This window comes from Lepidochelys kempii, chromosome 27, assembly GCF_965140285.1.
Source record: "Lepidochelys kempii isolate rLepKem1 chromosome 27, rLepKem1.hap1, whole genome shotgun sequence".
Classification (NCBI taxonomy): domain Eukaryota; kingdom Metazoa; phylum Chordata; order Testudines; family Cheloniidae; genus Lepidochelys; species Lepidochelys kempii.
Window position 1 is genome coordinate 3,420,605 of NC_136406.1, and position 13,485 is coordinate 3,434,089.

General features: G+C 45.9%; 1 protein-coding gene across 2 annotated transcripts in view; it reads left to right on the forward strand.

The window, feature by feature from the left end:
* Positions 1-12,804, forward strand: part of PSMD11 (proteasome 26S subunit, non-ATPase 11) — a 29,827-nt gene extending 17,023 nt beyond the window's left edge. Inside the window, exons 7-14 of one of the 2 annotated variants that reach the window (XM_073326210.2) lie at positions 849-993; positions 1,363-1,423; positions 3,278-3,340; positions 6,143-6,268; positions 6,884-6,919; positions 9,054-9,105; positions 11,114-11,256; positions 11,390-12,804. In XM_073326210.2, coding sequence (XP_073182311.1) covers positions 849-993; positions 1,363-1,423; positions 3,278-3,340; positions 6,143-6,268; positions 6,884-6,919; positions 9,054-9,105; positions 11,114-11,256 — 626 coding nt within the window. In that variant the 3' untranslated portion in view covers positions 11,390-12,804. The remainder of the gene's footprint in view (positions 1-848; positions 994-1,362; positions 1,424-3,277; positions 3,341-6,142; positions 6,269-6,883; positions 6,920-9,053; positions 9,106-11,113; positions 11,257-11,389) is intronic. The other variant, XM_073326212.2, reaches the window with a different exon arrangement.
* The last annotated feature ends 681 nt before the right edge of the window (positions 12,805-13,485 follow it).

Consider the following 13,485-nt stretch of genomic DNA (forward strand, 5'->3'; position numbering starts at 1 on the left):
CTTTCATTGCTGTGATGTTTTTGAGAGCGGCAACACTGTATACACATCAAACCCCAAAATGAATGGTTTAAAAATCATTAGATTTTAAAAATAAATTATGGGTTTTTTCTTTGCCTTCTGGCTCTCAAGCCTTCTGGGTGCACTTGGGTCATATTTTCAAGCTTTCCTCTGCAGCCATAAGGGTCAGAAACTCTTTAAATGAAAGGTTAGAATCTCATGTACTCACTTGATTTCAGGAGGTAGAACTTTAAGTAAAACACAGAATATCATGAGAGTCATAATAAAATCTCACAAGTTGGCAACAGTGAAAGCACTAGCTCCGCCACTATTCAGGGAAAAGCAAACAGCCATTTGTTGCAGCTGTAAATTTTCCCTATTTCAATCTGGTGGTAAATTTATGCAGTAGTTCAGTTGCTCACAATCCCTGTCTGACCAGGCAAAACTGATTAAGTGATCATTTTTACTAATGAGCTTGGGAAGATGCCTTTAACTTGCAGTTCCAGTGGTCCCATAACTTTTCTTATGTATGTCGTTTGGAGAAGCTAGTACTGTAGACATTATCTGAACAGACAGAGGAGGTGCAACGTATGTTTCAGCACTTTATTGCTTTTATCTTGCTAGAGCCACAACTTTTGTGCGTGTTTTTCTGAGCTTGCTATCTATCTCTTTTGCTCTACTTGGAAGAGAGAATGAGGGTTTAGAGGACTTCAGGAATAAGTGAGTTTAAAGGGAAAGTATCCCTTGCAGTAAAGTGCAACATACAGCATTAAGCAGCCATACTTTCCATCTGCCTCCAGCTGAATGCAGAACTGAGTTTGACTTCTGCCTGTTTTTCACTCTCTCAACAGGCATTATCCATGCAGCAGAAGAAAAGGACTGGAAAACAGCCTACTCCTACTTTTATGAGGCATTTGAGGGATACGATTCAATTGACAGCCCAAAAGCCATCACTGCATTGAAATACATGTTGCTGTGCAAAATCATGCTCAACACGTAGGTGGCACGTAGGTTGTGGGACGAACACTTACATTGAAACAGGAATGGAATTGCCTATTCCAGTCTCACAGCTGACCACACTCGGCCAATGCTGTTTTTCTTTTTTTAAACTAATTCCGTGCTTCTATTTCTTTAATATTAGAGCCTTGGTAATCTCATGTCTCCTGGGAATGCCCAGGTTCTTATTAGAAATTAAGTCCAAGACGTTTTAGTTTTATAATGGAAAACTTGAGTGAGATGATTTTGTTCAGCACTTATGTGGAGGCATGTGAGAGTCAGGAAGGTTGTGGCTCAGCTGGAAAAGGTAACTGTTATATCTGTATTTAGAACCACAGTGACACTTGTTTCCTTCCCTTCTCTCTCCAGCCCAGAGGATGTGCAGGCATTAGTGAGTGGGAAGCTTGCTCTGCGGTATGCAGGAAGACAGGTATAGAAAACTCTCTCAGCCTTTCAGTCTTCCTTCATTGTCTCTCTCCCTACTTCAGCTGAGGCCTGATCCTGTAATGGAAGCTGAGCACACTCAGCACATTGATGTAGCATCTTGCAGGCTTGGGCCCAGCACGTACGGCTGAATTGTCATGCTTTTGCTTGTGTTAGCTCACTTTGAAAGTCCCTCTGCATACAGAGATAGCTGAGCAGTTCTTGAGAGATCCAGAAGAGTGTAAGGTGAAGCCAAGCAACTAATATCTTAGAACAAACAGGATTTTTTTATTGAAATGAAACCGCTTGCAATTTCCATGTAATTCTTTAAATATGGAGGCCCTTTCTTCAAAGCAAATGATCTCCAGGGCGCTTGCTTAGTCTTAAAATAACTAACCCATCCTTGGTACACAGGAGTGATCCTCCAGTAACAAACCAGCTCGTGCTTTTAATGAGGTGTAGGCTGAACCTGGGACTAAGCCAGGAAGTCCTAAAGACTGATCGAGGCTTAACCATTTACACCCTCTGTGGTCTTGATTAATCATATAACTGTTCTGGCTCAGTTTCTCCATCAAAGCACCAGGGATTATGAGGTCTAGCTAATAAGAGGATTGTGGTAAGCACTGATTATTGATAAGATAGAGTACCCATTTCAGGAAGGATGAGTGAACAGTGAATGAATGAATGGTGTCTTGTCTGTACCGTATTTCTAAATAAACCCTGGTCTTTCCTACCCAGCTATTGTATTGGGCCGGTCTATGTTTCATTGCACACGATACTGCTGGATACTTGTATTTGTTGTTCCCTCTCTCTCTCCCCTCCTCCCCCGACAATCATGGTATCTGAGCACTTCAAATATTACTTCCCGACCTCACAGGGGGATGTTATTCCCATTTAATAGATGAGAAAATGAAGTGCCCAACACCGTGCACTAAGTTAGCGGCATGTGAGAACACAACCCCATGTCCCCTGACTCCCAACCAGTGCCCTAACCACTAGACCACACTGCCTTTCTAATGCATCTATGCTGCTTGAGTAATGCTGATTAACTTGAAAAGTAGTGTATCCAGCTTTCCCACAGTATAAAGTATCCATTTGTTTGGGAGAGTCTGCTGAAATGTTCTCAGTTAAGTGGGATTGGGAGGGAGCAAAGCACATTGTTAATCATGATGGGGTGATTGGAAAGTCTGAATTCTTGCAATATGCCAGGCCTAGCAAATCTTTACCAGAGCCATTTTAGCTCTTTATTAGTACTGATCCTCAACTCTAACATGCCAGGTAATGTTTCAGTCCTTGTTTCTGTTTACAGTTCTCCTTCTCTACAATTATTAGGAAGATTAGATACAAAATTCTCTTTCATGCAGGAAATGCTTCCTGTAATACAGCCCATGTCACTAGTACATCTAGTGACACCCCTCTTCCCCGCACCAACCTGAGACAGCGTAACTGAGGTGTGAAATGTGATTTTAATTGGCTAAAAATACCTAAATTTGCAGCTTCTGAAGGCAGTTCTGAAATGTGTACGTTGCAGAACTGCAACTGAAGTTACTCCCTACATTCAGCCTTGATAGGAACTGCATCCTTTTGCTGCAGCTCTCAAACATTACAGAACTCCAATTCTTTGTCAGCATGAAGCTGTTCTGATACTAGATGACCTGCAACTGTTGGGTTTTCTCCTTCCTTTGTGGTCAGCTGATGTTCTTGTTCTGTGTATATGGAATTAAACAGACATGAGACTTTGTTGCAAAGGAAACATTCCTTCTTTTTGTAGTTAAGAACTTTCTCTATGCTCCATTCAACTGGCATAGTATTTGGTGGTGTCCAGAAAAATGTTAACACTAGCTCCATTTTCTCTTTACAGACAGAAGCTCTAAAGTGTGTGGCACAGGCCAGTAAGAATCGATCACTGGCAGACTTTGAAAAGGTAAGTGAGCAGGAAGACTCCAGATGGGAAGAGGTTGCATTTTAAGTGTCCGGAGGACTGTGTGAAAAGGTGGAAGTTTTAGAGGAACAGCCGTGTTAGTCTGTATTCGCAAAAAGAAAAGGAGTACTTGTGGCACCTTAGAGACCAACCAATTTATTTGAGCTCATGCTCAAATAAATTGGTTAGTCTCTAAGGTGCCACAAGTACTCCTTTTCTTTTTGGTGGAAGTTTTAGTGCTCATGATGGAGACAAACTATAGCAGAAAGAGTGTTCTTGTGGTATTTGCTTGAGTTCAAAAACTAATACCATTTTGACCATATCTGCTTTCCGTGAACAATTAAGTGGTCTAGTTCTTCTAGCACAGATTTGTGGGGAAAAAATGAAGCTGGAATATATGAATCTTTCACCTTTTACTGAAAGATCGTTTTAAATTGCTTAGTTGATTGATTGTAGCATTTGTGCTGTTCTGGCTCAATACCACATGATTTGCATAACAACATGAAGTTTGAAGCCTGAATACTCTTAACAAAGCATTTGCTATTAATATGAAAAGGGAGAAAATTTGGGAACACTTGAGAATTTTGCCACTACATGCATCCGACGAAGTAGGTATTCACCCACGAAAGCTTATGCTCCAATACGTCCGTTAGCCTATAAGGTGCCACAGGACACTCTGCCACTTTTTGAGAATTTTGCGTTATTCAGAATTTACCAACAGAAGTGAAACTTGACAGATTATCACATTAGAGCAGAACAGAGCAAATTCCTATGCTGAGGGACAGAGCAGTGGCCCTGGTGCTCTGTAAACTTGTCCCCTTCTCCAGCCAAGAGAGGTACATTTTAACTGTGATCTTCAGTACCCTGCTGCTATTCATGTAGTTGGCCTTTTTTGAGCAGGGAGCTACTAAATTATGGAAGATTAGGCTGAAGCCTATAGACTCAAGTCACTAGTACTCTAAAAATGCCACTTTTTACTCTTCAGGGATTCTGTGCAAAAAATTAAAAATTCTGTGCACAATGTTTTAAAACGCTACAAAATTTTGCCTATTTTGTGTGTCAAAATAACACAATATAATCACACAACTTTTAATTATTTTGGTAATTTATTTCAAAATACCTGTCAGCAAGTATGTGAATAACAAAAAAATGATTCAGGAAATGTGGGTTTTTGTGGTTTTTTGACAAATTCCTTAGTAGACATATTAGCACATCTATATGGCTCCACAGCAAGTGATAGGGACAGAATCTTGCATGCCCAACCCTGCCCTCCTAATCCAGGTGTGGGGCTGGCAGGCTCAGCCCAGCAGGATCCAGGTGTGGAGGTGCTCAGTGTGTGGGTATCCAGGTGTGGGGTGAGAAGGTTCTGTGTGGCACAGTCTGGGTGTGGGTGGCTCTGTGGGGAGTCTGGATGTGGTGGTGGGTGGGGGAGCAGATTTGGATGCACAGGGCCTTATCGGAGGGTTCATTGTGGGGACTGGGACTCTGTGGGTGGGGGTGGGCAGGCAGTTCAAGTGAAGGTGGCTTGTGCTCAGCAGAGGGCTTTGGGTTGCGGGGCTGGGGAATGGGGCTCAGCATGGGTCTGGGCGCAGGGGACTGAGGAAGGATGTCCATGGGGTGGGATGGTCTGGGTGTAGCTAGTTGGGGCTCGGTGGGGTAGGTGTCCAGGTGTTGGGGGGGGTTTGATGGGGTGGAGCTTGGCGGGGTGAGGGGTTTGAATGCAAGGGGCTCAGCAGGGAGTGGTCTGGTTGCGAGAATGGGGGTTGGCAGGGAAGTTGGGGTCCAGATGCAGGGGCTGTGGCTCAGCGGGGGAGGTCTGGGTGTGGGGGTTTGGGCAGATCCCCCCACAGTGACTCTCCCCCTGCGGCTGGGGAGCGATGGGGGCAGGCAGCAGGGCTGCGGTACGGGTTTCCTGAAACTGGGGGAGGTTCCCAGGCGTGGGTTCCTTGTCCCCACCTGCCCAGCCGGCCGGGACTTGCAGCTGGAGCCCGGTGCACAGTAGGAGCCACCAGTCAAGGTATCCCCAGCTCCGGATGCACCATGAGAGGGACAGAGTCTTGTTCGCACACCTGCCCTGCCCCCCTGAGGTGGTGATTTACATCTCCCCTGGCTGCTCCTGATGTCCTAACCAGATATTTTCTCTTTTTCCACCTCTTTTCCCCCCCCCCCAACCCCCACTGCCTGGGTGGGATGCATGAATCAGTTTTTCTGCATGGAGAAAGTAAAATCTGCAGGGGGCATTAATTCTGCTGTTGCACAGTGGGGCAGAATTCCCCCAGGAATAAATTCTGTGGCTAGTATCCCCTTCCTTTCTTCACTCTCCTCACTCCTGCATAAAATATTCCTCCTTATAAGCCTGAAGAAATCCACTGCCTGCTCAGATTTTCATTCGTTTGAAATGATTTCCCATTTGGATACTTCCATTGCTTTTTAAACATTTTTATCTGGACTGAAGCCTTTTAAAAGATTCTTCAGGAAGAAAACACAAGTTGAGGGGAGAAACCCTGTTATGCCAAACCTCTCAAAGAAGCGAACAAATGCATTTGCTTACCTAGGCCTCTGGGTCACATCGTTATAAAGAATGTGAAGAAAGATACTAATCAGCAAAATCATTAGGGTGAGGTGCTGGACACTGACCTTCTGGCTACGTAATACGTAGTAGCAGATTAACATCTGATACCATGCTGGGGGCAAGGGAGGCTATAGTCTGCCCTGACAGGAGACCTGCTGGGCCAAGTCCAACTACCTGTCTTCACCACTACCATCTCCAAGCTTAATTATTTTTTCCCGGCATATCTTCTGTAGGCTCTGACAGATTATAAGGTGGAGCTCAGGGACGACCCCATCATCAACACTCATTTGGCTAAACTCTATGATAACTTATTGGAACAAAATCTGATCCGAGTCATTGAACCCTTTTCCAGAGTACAGGTAAGTGTTTCTTTACTTCTGGCAGCTTCCTCCTCCACCCCCCCACCCCATCCTTGGCGTGTGAGCTTCTTAGACCTAAGCAGGAGGCTGGTAGGTGAAGTAATCTGCCGTGGTAGGGAGTGTTTTGACTCCCTCAAATAAGTTCTGCTGACCACTTGGTGGACTGGCACTTGAGTCCATAAGTCATCATCTTCAGCTCAAAACGACTGGCTGTCAAAGGGCTGATGGGGGAACCTCCAGAACTGTCAAAAGCATGCTCTTTCATTTTTTTCATTATGCTCTAGATAGGCATGTTTGTACCACGTTGATTGACAGTGCTTGGCTCTAAGGGGTCTTCCAAGGCAGGGGTGAGGCTGGACTAATACCAATCTTAAATCTGGACTGAAGCAGTGAAATGATGACTCAGCTGTTCAGTTTGTGGCCTGTCCACCTTTAATTAGAATTTTATTGTGGTCCAAATTCTAAATGAGATGAAGCAAAGGAAGCCATCTGAAGTAGATGGCTGGAATATTGAGTTGTCATGTAGAAAGAACCCATACCTTCTTGTTCTGTAGTAAAGGCAAAACTAAAGCTTGACTTCCCGTATCTGTATTGGTTTTTCCTCTCCCTTTATAGATGGAACACATATCCAGCCTCATCAAGCTCTCAAAGGTAAGAACATTGCTAGAAATCTGTGGGTTGGTTTAGTAAAGAGGGCAAAGAAACCAAGGAGTCAGATGACCACCCGAAATAACTCCGTGCATTGAATCTCCAGGTGTGGGCAGCTCCACAAGCAGAGCAGATGCCACTGTTGGCAAATCCCTCCTGTGACGGTTGCACTCACCTCTCTCAATTTTCTCCTGGTGCCCCTTGTAGGCTGCCGACCTCACTCGAACTCAGCCCGCCGGCCACGTCGCACACAGTCGGTAGGCATGAGTGAACCCCTTCTGGGGTAACAGAGGTCCAGCAAGGACTGTCATTGTGCCCTTGGTAGTGTCTTCAGCCTCCCGTCTCTGGGCTCGGTTCTCGGGCTCTTCTAGGCTAACTTTAAGTTCTTCTGTGCTCTGTTATAGAGCACTGCCCCAGGACTTTCTTCCTGGAGACTTTGTCTTCACTGATTCTCACTGCCCCAGCTGTCCAGCCAGGTCATTTCTCAAGTTCAGTCCCCTTGGGGGAGCATAACAAAGAGCTCACCAGACAGTCTGCCTTTGTCAGAGCCCTGAGCCCTTTCAATTCCAGCCCTTTGCTTGGGCTTCTGAATGAGCCGTATCTCCTTCTCAGGGCTTAGGCCACTTCCCCAGTGGCCGGTGGGGGAACCTGGGCCCACCCACTACTCCGGGTCCCAACCCAGGGACCCTATAGGTATCAGCCATCTACTGCTTCCTTCACTTGGTTGCTGCTATGTTCCCTGGTTCCCTTCCCACCTGGCCTCTTCACCTCTGTCCGTTACCTTAGGGCTAGAATCCTCAGGTCCTCCTGCTCCCAGGTTCAACTAATGCAGCCCTTCAAGCTCCCATTGGCCAGAGTGGAACATCCTTCCTTGCACCTTTGGCCCCAGCCAGGAACTGACTTGCTCAGGCCCTGCAGCTGCATTTATCTGAGACTTCTGGGCTCTAGTTGGCTGCAAGGGGCCTCAAAGGGCCTGGTTCACCCTGTCACACACCCCCTTGAGGGCAAGGGTTCGTGTAAGATGCTTGCAGTGTACGTTTTGCTTAGGGAGAGATGGGCTTCCCTACAAAACCCTCCTCCTGTCCCCAGGTCCTGCCCCTGCTACTTCCACCACTTGCTAACTCTTCTACATTTGAAGAGTCTGAAGGAGCCTCCCTATAAAGTGCTGTAGAGTTTTCCATGCTCAGTAACCACCTCACTGAATCCGTCTTAGTCCTTTTTAATCCAGGTGGGCAGCAAATGGCAGTCCAGGATATAACAGTCATGAAACAGCTGGGACAAAGCCTTCTAGAAAGGTCCTGGACTTGAAAAGCTCTTAAAAGGTAGTGGGCCAAACTAGTTGCTCCCTTGGCTGGAGTTTCACCAGGGATGAACTTGGCACAATGCCTGTACAGACCCCCACTCTGTCAACTTCCCGCAGTGCATAAAGGAGACTCTCAGCTGGTGTAAGTCTTAATAAAAATACTCCTCTTGCTCTCAGGAGCACCCAGAAATGTCCTTGCCCCAAACTGTCAGAGAGGCTCTAAACCCAGAGCTGCCATGTTGGGTGATGGAGAGTATCTTACTCGTGGCCATATGGTTGCTTCCACTATACAACCTCATTTCCAAATGGTGCGCTCTCTGACTCAGCCCTTGGGCGCTAGCATACACTGGGAGCACAAACATTCCTTAATTGTGAGTTTTACCAACATAGCAGAGAGTGGAGAACAAAGGCCTGACGCCCAGTGGGCCACTTGGTAGCTGTAGCAGGTCATCAAAGACTGAGGCATGGTGAAGCTTAGTTAACTAGATGCTTGCTGAGTCAAGCAGGAATGCTCCAAATCCCCTGCTGATTCCAGTATGTATGAAATGAAGGTTGTACTGTATTTCATGACGTGAAAAGACAACAGGTCACTTGAGAACTCTGATCGTTAAAAGCTGGTTCCTGGTCATGGCTGCTCTGACATCCTGCTTTGCCTAAAACTGACTGTAATTGCAAGCTAGTCTGTATGTGAGATCTGGCTTGCAAAGATATTCAATTACAAGTGCTGAAATGTTGCTTGGAAGCAGCTATCTTTATATCCTGTCGGGTCTGTGGGTTGAGGGTGGTAAAATCCACTGCTCTGCGGTTTGCTTCAAGAGATTATTTCAATTTCAGGCTGATGTGGAAAGGAAACTGTCACAGATGATCCTGGACAAGAAATTTCATGGTGAGTCTCTGCACCCTGTTGGATCTTTCCCCACCTTTCACTCCATTTTCAGATGAACAAGTTAAAGAAGCTTAAAGAAAAGGAGTACTTGTGGCACCTTAGAGACTAACCAATTTATTTGAGCATGAGCTTTCGTGAGCTACAGCTCACTTCATCAGATGTTTACCGTGGAAACTGCAGCAGACTTTATATACACACAGAAATCATGAAACATCTGATAAACATCTGATGAAGTGAGCTGTAGCTCACGAAAGCTCATGCTCAAATAAATTGGTTAGTCTCTAAGGTGCCACAAGTACTCCTTTTCTTTTTGCGAATACAGACTAACACGGCTGTTCCTCTGAAACCTGTCATTAAAGAAGCTTGTGCACGTTCTCCTCTTAACTGCTGTCTCTCCAAGTCTTAAGCACGTGCCCTGGAGTGTTGTCACTCTAACTCCAGATGATGCTGACAGGCCTAGAAAGCAAATAGAGGTACATGGGAAAATACTGAAAGGATTATGGGCTGTACCCTGGAGGACCTGAGCATTTGCTATTTTGGGAGCTATGGCTGTTCAGCCTCTCTCTGACCTCACCTTCCTCTGACTTACCTTGTGACACCAACTGACCAATGGGAGCTTCCACTGGTGCCCTGCATGCTCAGTAACGGCTTCCACTTGAAACCAGAACTTCTTTGCCAGCTCCTAGCAGAGCTGAGGGTCATGCTTCCATCCACCTCATGCTGGAGGACTAGTGTCTAGTACAGGGGTGGGCAAACTTTTTGGCCTGAGGGCCACATCTGGGTGGGGAAATGTAGGGCTGGGGCAGGAGGTTGGGGTGCAGAAGGGACTGCAGGGTGTGGGGAGGGGGTGTGGTGTGCAGGAAGGGGCTCAGGGCAAGGGGCTGGGGTGCAGGAAGGGGCTCAGGGCAAGGGGCTGGGGTGCAGGAGGGTTGCAGGGAGTTGAGGGCTCAGGCTAGGGTGTCAGGGTGCAGGAGAGGTTTGGGGTGCGGGCTCCAGAAGTCCCTGTGGCTCCTTCGGGAGGGGGAGCAGAGGGTTCCATGCGCTGCTGTCGCCTGCAGGCACCACCCCTGGCAGCTTCCATTGGCCAGGAATGGGGAATTGCGGCCAGTGGGAGCTTTGGGGGGAGGGCAGCACGTGGAGCCCTCTGGTAAGCAGCTGTGCTCTCCTTTCCTGAGTGCCCAGCACAGAAATCCAGTCCTCCTAGCTTAGCTGGGCAGAATGAACATGAGAGAGGTCAGTGGGACAATCATGTTGATTAGAGAATGATGAAAGCATTGCAGAGATCCAATACAAAAGGGGTAGAAAATACCTTTTATTGGTAATGGGATCAAGAAAATGAAAGGTAAATCTCCCAGCTGCTGGACTTGCCATCAGAGAATCCCACCCACTATACAGATGATTGGAGATGGGTTGGAGATCCCCCTGAGTAAGATTCCCCCCACCCCCCTTTTTGAAGGGTGCTCTCGCACAAAGCGGGTTTCCAAAGTGCTGCCTTCTGGCGCCCCTGTTCCACATCCCCTGCAGTGTTGGTTGCAAAGACCATGTTAGCCAGGTGCTGGGGTTGTACTGGTAAGCCCGGGTCAGAGGAAGTCCTGACACCTTTCCTCCATACGTGCTGTGATAGACTTACTGTTCTCTCAAGCATGTGCCTAGCTAAAACGCAGGAAACCATTTTTATAAATAAAATGTTTCCACCAAAGCACTTGTTTTGTGTTGTAGAAACACGCTCCAAACCCTAAAACCACCCTTCTCTAATATGTGGCTCTAGGGGTGAGAGAGATGCTAGGGGAGCAGTGGTCACAGACCCCCCTGGAGGGGCAAGGGCCAGATGTTTAATGTAGGGAGATGGCTGGATAAATGTCAATGGAAATGAATTCCACACGACCAGCACAGCAAAGGCACAAGGTCCGACCTGGAACTCGATGGCTGGATCTGACAGAAGAAGGCCCTCGGAAGTCTGTCTAGCTCACATATGCACTGCTGGGTAACCAGAGCTTTGTGTTTGTAGGGATCCTCGACCAAGGGGAGGGAGTCCTGATTATCTTTGATGAGCCACCAGTAGACAAAACATATGAAGCTGCCCTTGAGACTATTCAGAATATGAGTAAAGTAGTGGATTCGCTCTACAACAAAGCCAAGAAGCTAACATAGGTGAGTGGGTTTGAGGAGCTGAAGCACACGACTGCTTGGGTCCATGTCTTTTGGCTCCCAAGCCTAGGTACAGCATGTGCCTATGCTTCTCGCTTCCTTCCCCTTGATTGACAGCGGCTCTTTTCTCTTGCAGAGTTGACTTTGGTAGCTGTCATTTGGAGAGTGTGTGTGACAGGAGAGTGAAACCTTTGGGAAAATGCTCGGAGACTTTTTTCTTTGTTCTACTTTTCGCTCGGAAAGTTTTTAAACGTCCTCATCCGGTGCATCTTGTATTCCATACGATGCGTGTTCCAGTTTCCATGTAACGTTTACTGGCCAAACTTTGTATCGGGGGGGAAATATTGTTTAAAAAAAGAGGGATCCTAAATAAAAGGAAAAAGGCTTACACTACCTAAACATGTGCTTTCCACTTCCTGAGGGATGGCAGAGAGAGTAAAGCAGGGGCAAGGTTTTATCCTCAATAGCTACCCAGCTGCCGAGGAAACAGTTCCATTTCTTCCCTCTACTCTGAAATTGGAGACTTACTGACAGTGTATAAGAAGCCACATTTTATTCCATTTGTACTGAACCAAAAAACCCTTATGTACAGACTGCTGGTTTATTTTTAAATCTTAACTAACCCCTTTAATACTCCCCCAAAGCAACTCCATATTGACTCCCAGAAGCCCACACATAGGGAACCCACATCAGAATTGCCACTGTGCTAGATCAGCTCAAAGGGTAGAAGTAACGGCGGCAACTGGCTAGATTGTGAGGCCAGTTTCTGGCAAAGGGAACAGCACAGGGCTCCCCAGGAGGCCTGTATTGCATGCTGGTGTTTTGAAATAGACTAGACTCTAAATGTTTTAAACCCCCCGCACCCCACATTGTTGGGAAAAACAAGTGAGCAGGTGTTAGCTCTAAGTGTTCACCTCCCTGTGAGAGCCAAACAACCAAGTGGGAAGGCAGCCTGCTAGCATAGGCACTGATTGGATTGTTGTTGTTCACCTCTGCTGTTTGGTATATTTCCTTAAACATCTGATGTAAGACAAATCGGCCCCTCTGGAATGAGCCTGTGTAGCACTCGCTAGTTACTGTTTCAAAGTGATATACATGGGAGGTGGAGCACTGTGTATTCCAGCATGTTTCATTTTATGGTGAGATTACTAGCAAGGTTTTAATGCAATTTGGGCAGTGTAAGCTTCTGTATCTCTGTCGTGCTGATCTTTATTTTCCTTCCCCTCTGTCTCCCTTTCTCTCTCCTTCTCCATGTTTTCTTACTAAATTTATATTTTATAAAAGGATTCTGTTTTATCAAGAGATTTTGCCTTCACACTAAATCTTAGACTGGCAGATTTTTTTTTCTTTTTTTTTTTTTTTCCCTGCTTTCTTATCCACATATTTTAACTTTTTCTGGTATTTTTTTTTAAACTCTCCATCTCATCCAGTCGGTCACTGTTTGGGTTTTTGGCACCATCAATATCAAATGTACAAACGGTTCATGCTAACCAACACCAGGTATATCTGATGTTCAGATGAGTTCCAATAAAGTAATTTTTTTTTTCAAAACCTGTCTCCTGTCTTCAGCTGTTGAGGCAGAGAACATGCATATTTGGTGGTGGTTCTTTTGGCCAAGGGGAGTACAGCTTACAAAGCAAGCTGCATATCCATCCAAAGTGCACTACATTGGGTGATGGGATATTATTTATTTCTGAACACTAAAGCTTTAGAGAGCACGTTTTAAGAAGCATCACACAGGTCTGCAAAGCAAAATAACTTCGTTTACCTGGAATTGTTTGACCATGACCTTTTAACCTTCCTGGAAAATGTTCCAACACCTTGCAGCTTTAAAGAAATGGAGCCAAACTTTGGAAAGCATAGTCATGCAGTTCACAGGCCTTTTTAAAGCTCAGAAAAGATCTTTATTATGATCTCATGTGATCTGCATAACACAGCATGGATTTACGGGTCAAATACTTGCATCAGGCCCATCACATCTGGTTGCGCTAGAGCATCTCTTTTAGGAGGTGACATCCAGTCTTGATTTAAAGACTTCTGCTGATTGATTGGATCCACCATATCCATAGGTAAGTTGTTTAATTACCCTAATTGTTAAAAATTTGCTGCTTTTGTTTTGGCTGAATTTCAGCTTCCCATCGTTGGCTCCTGTTAGGCCTTTCTCTGCTTGATTAAAGAGTATTCTACTGCCGTAACTTCTCATGTATGTATTTCTAGAGTGTGATCAAATAT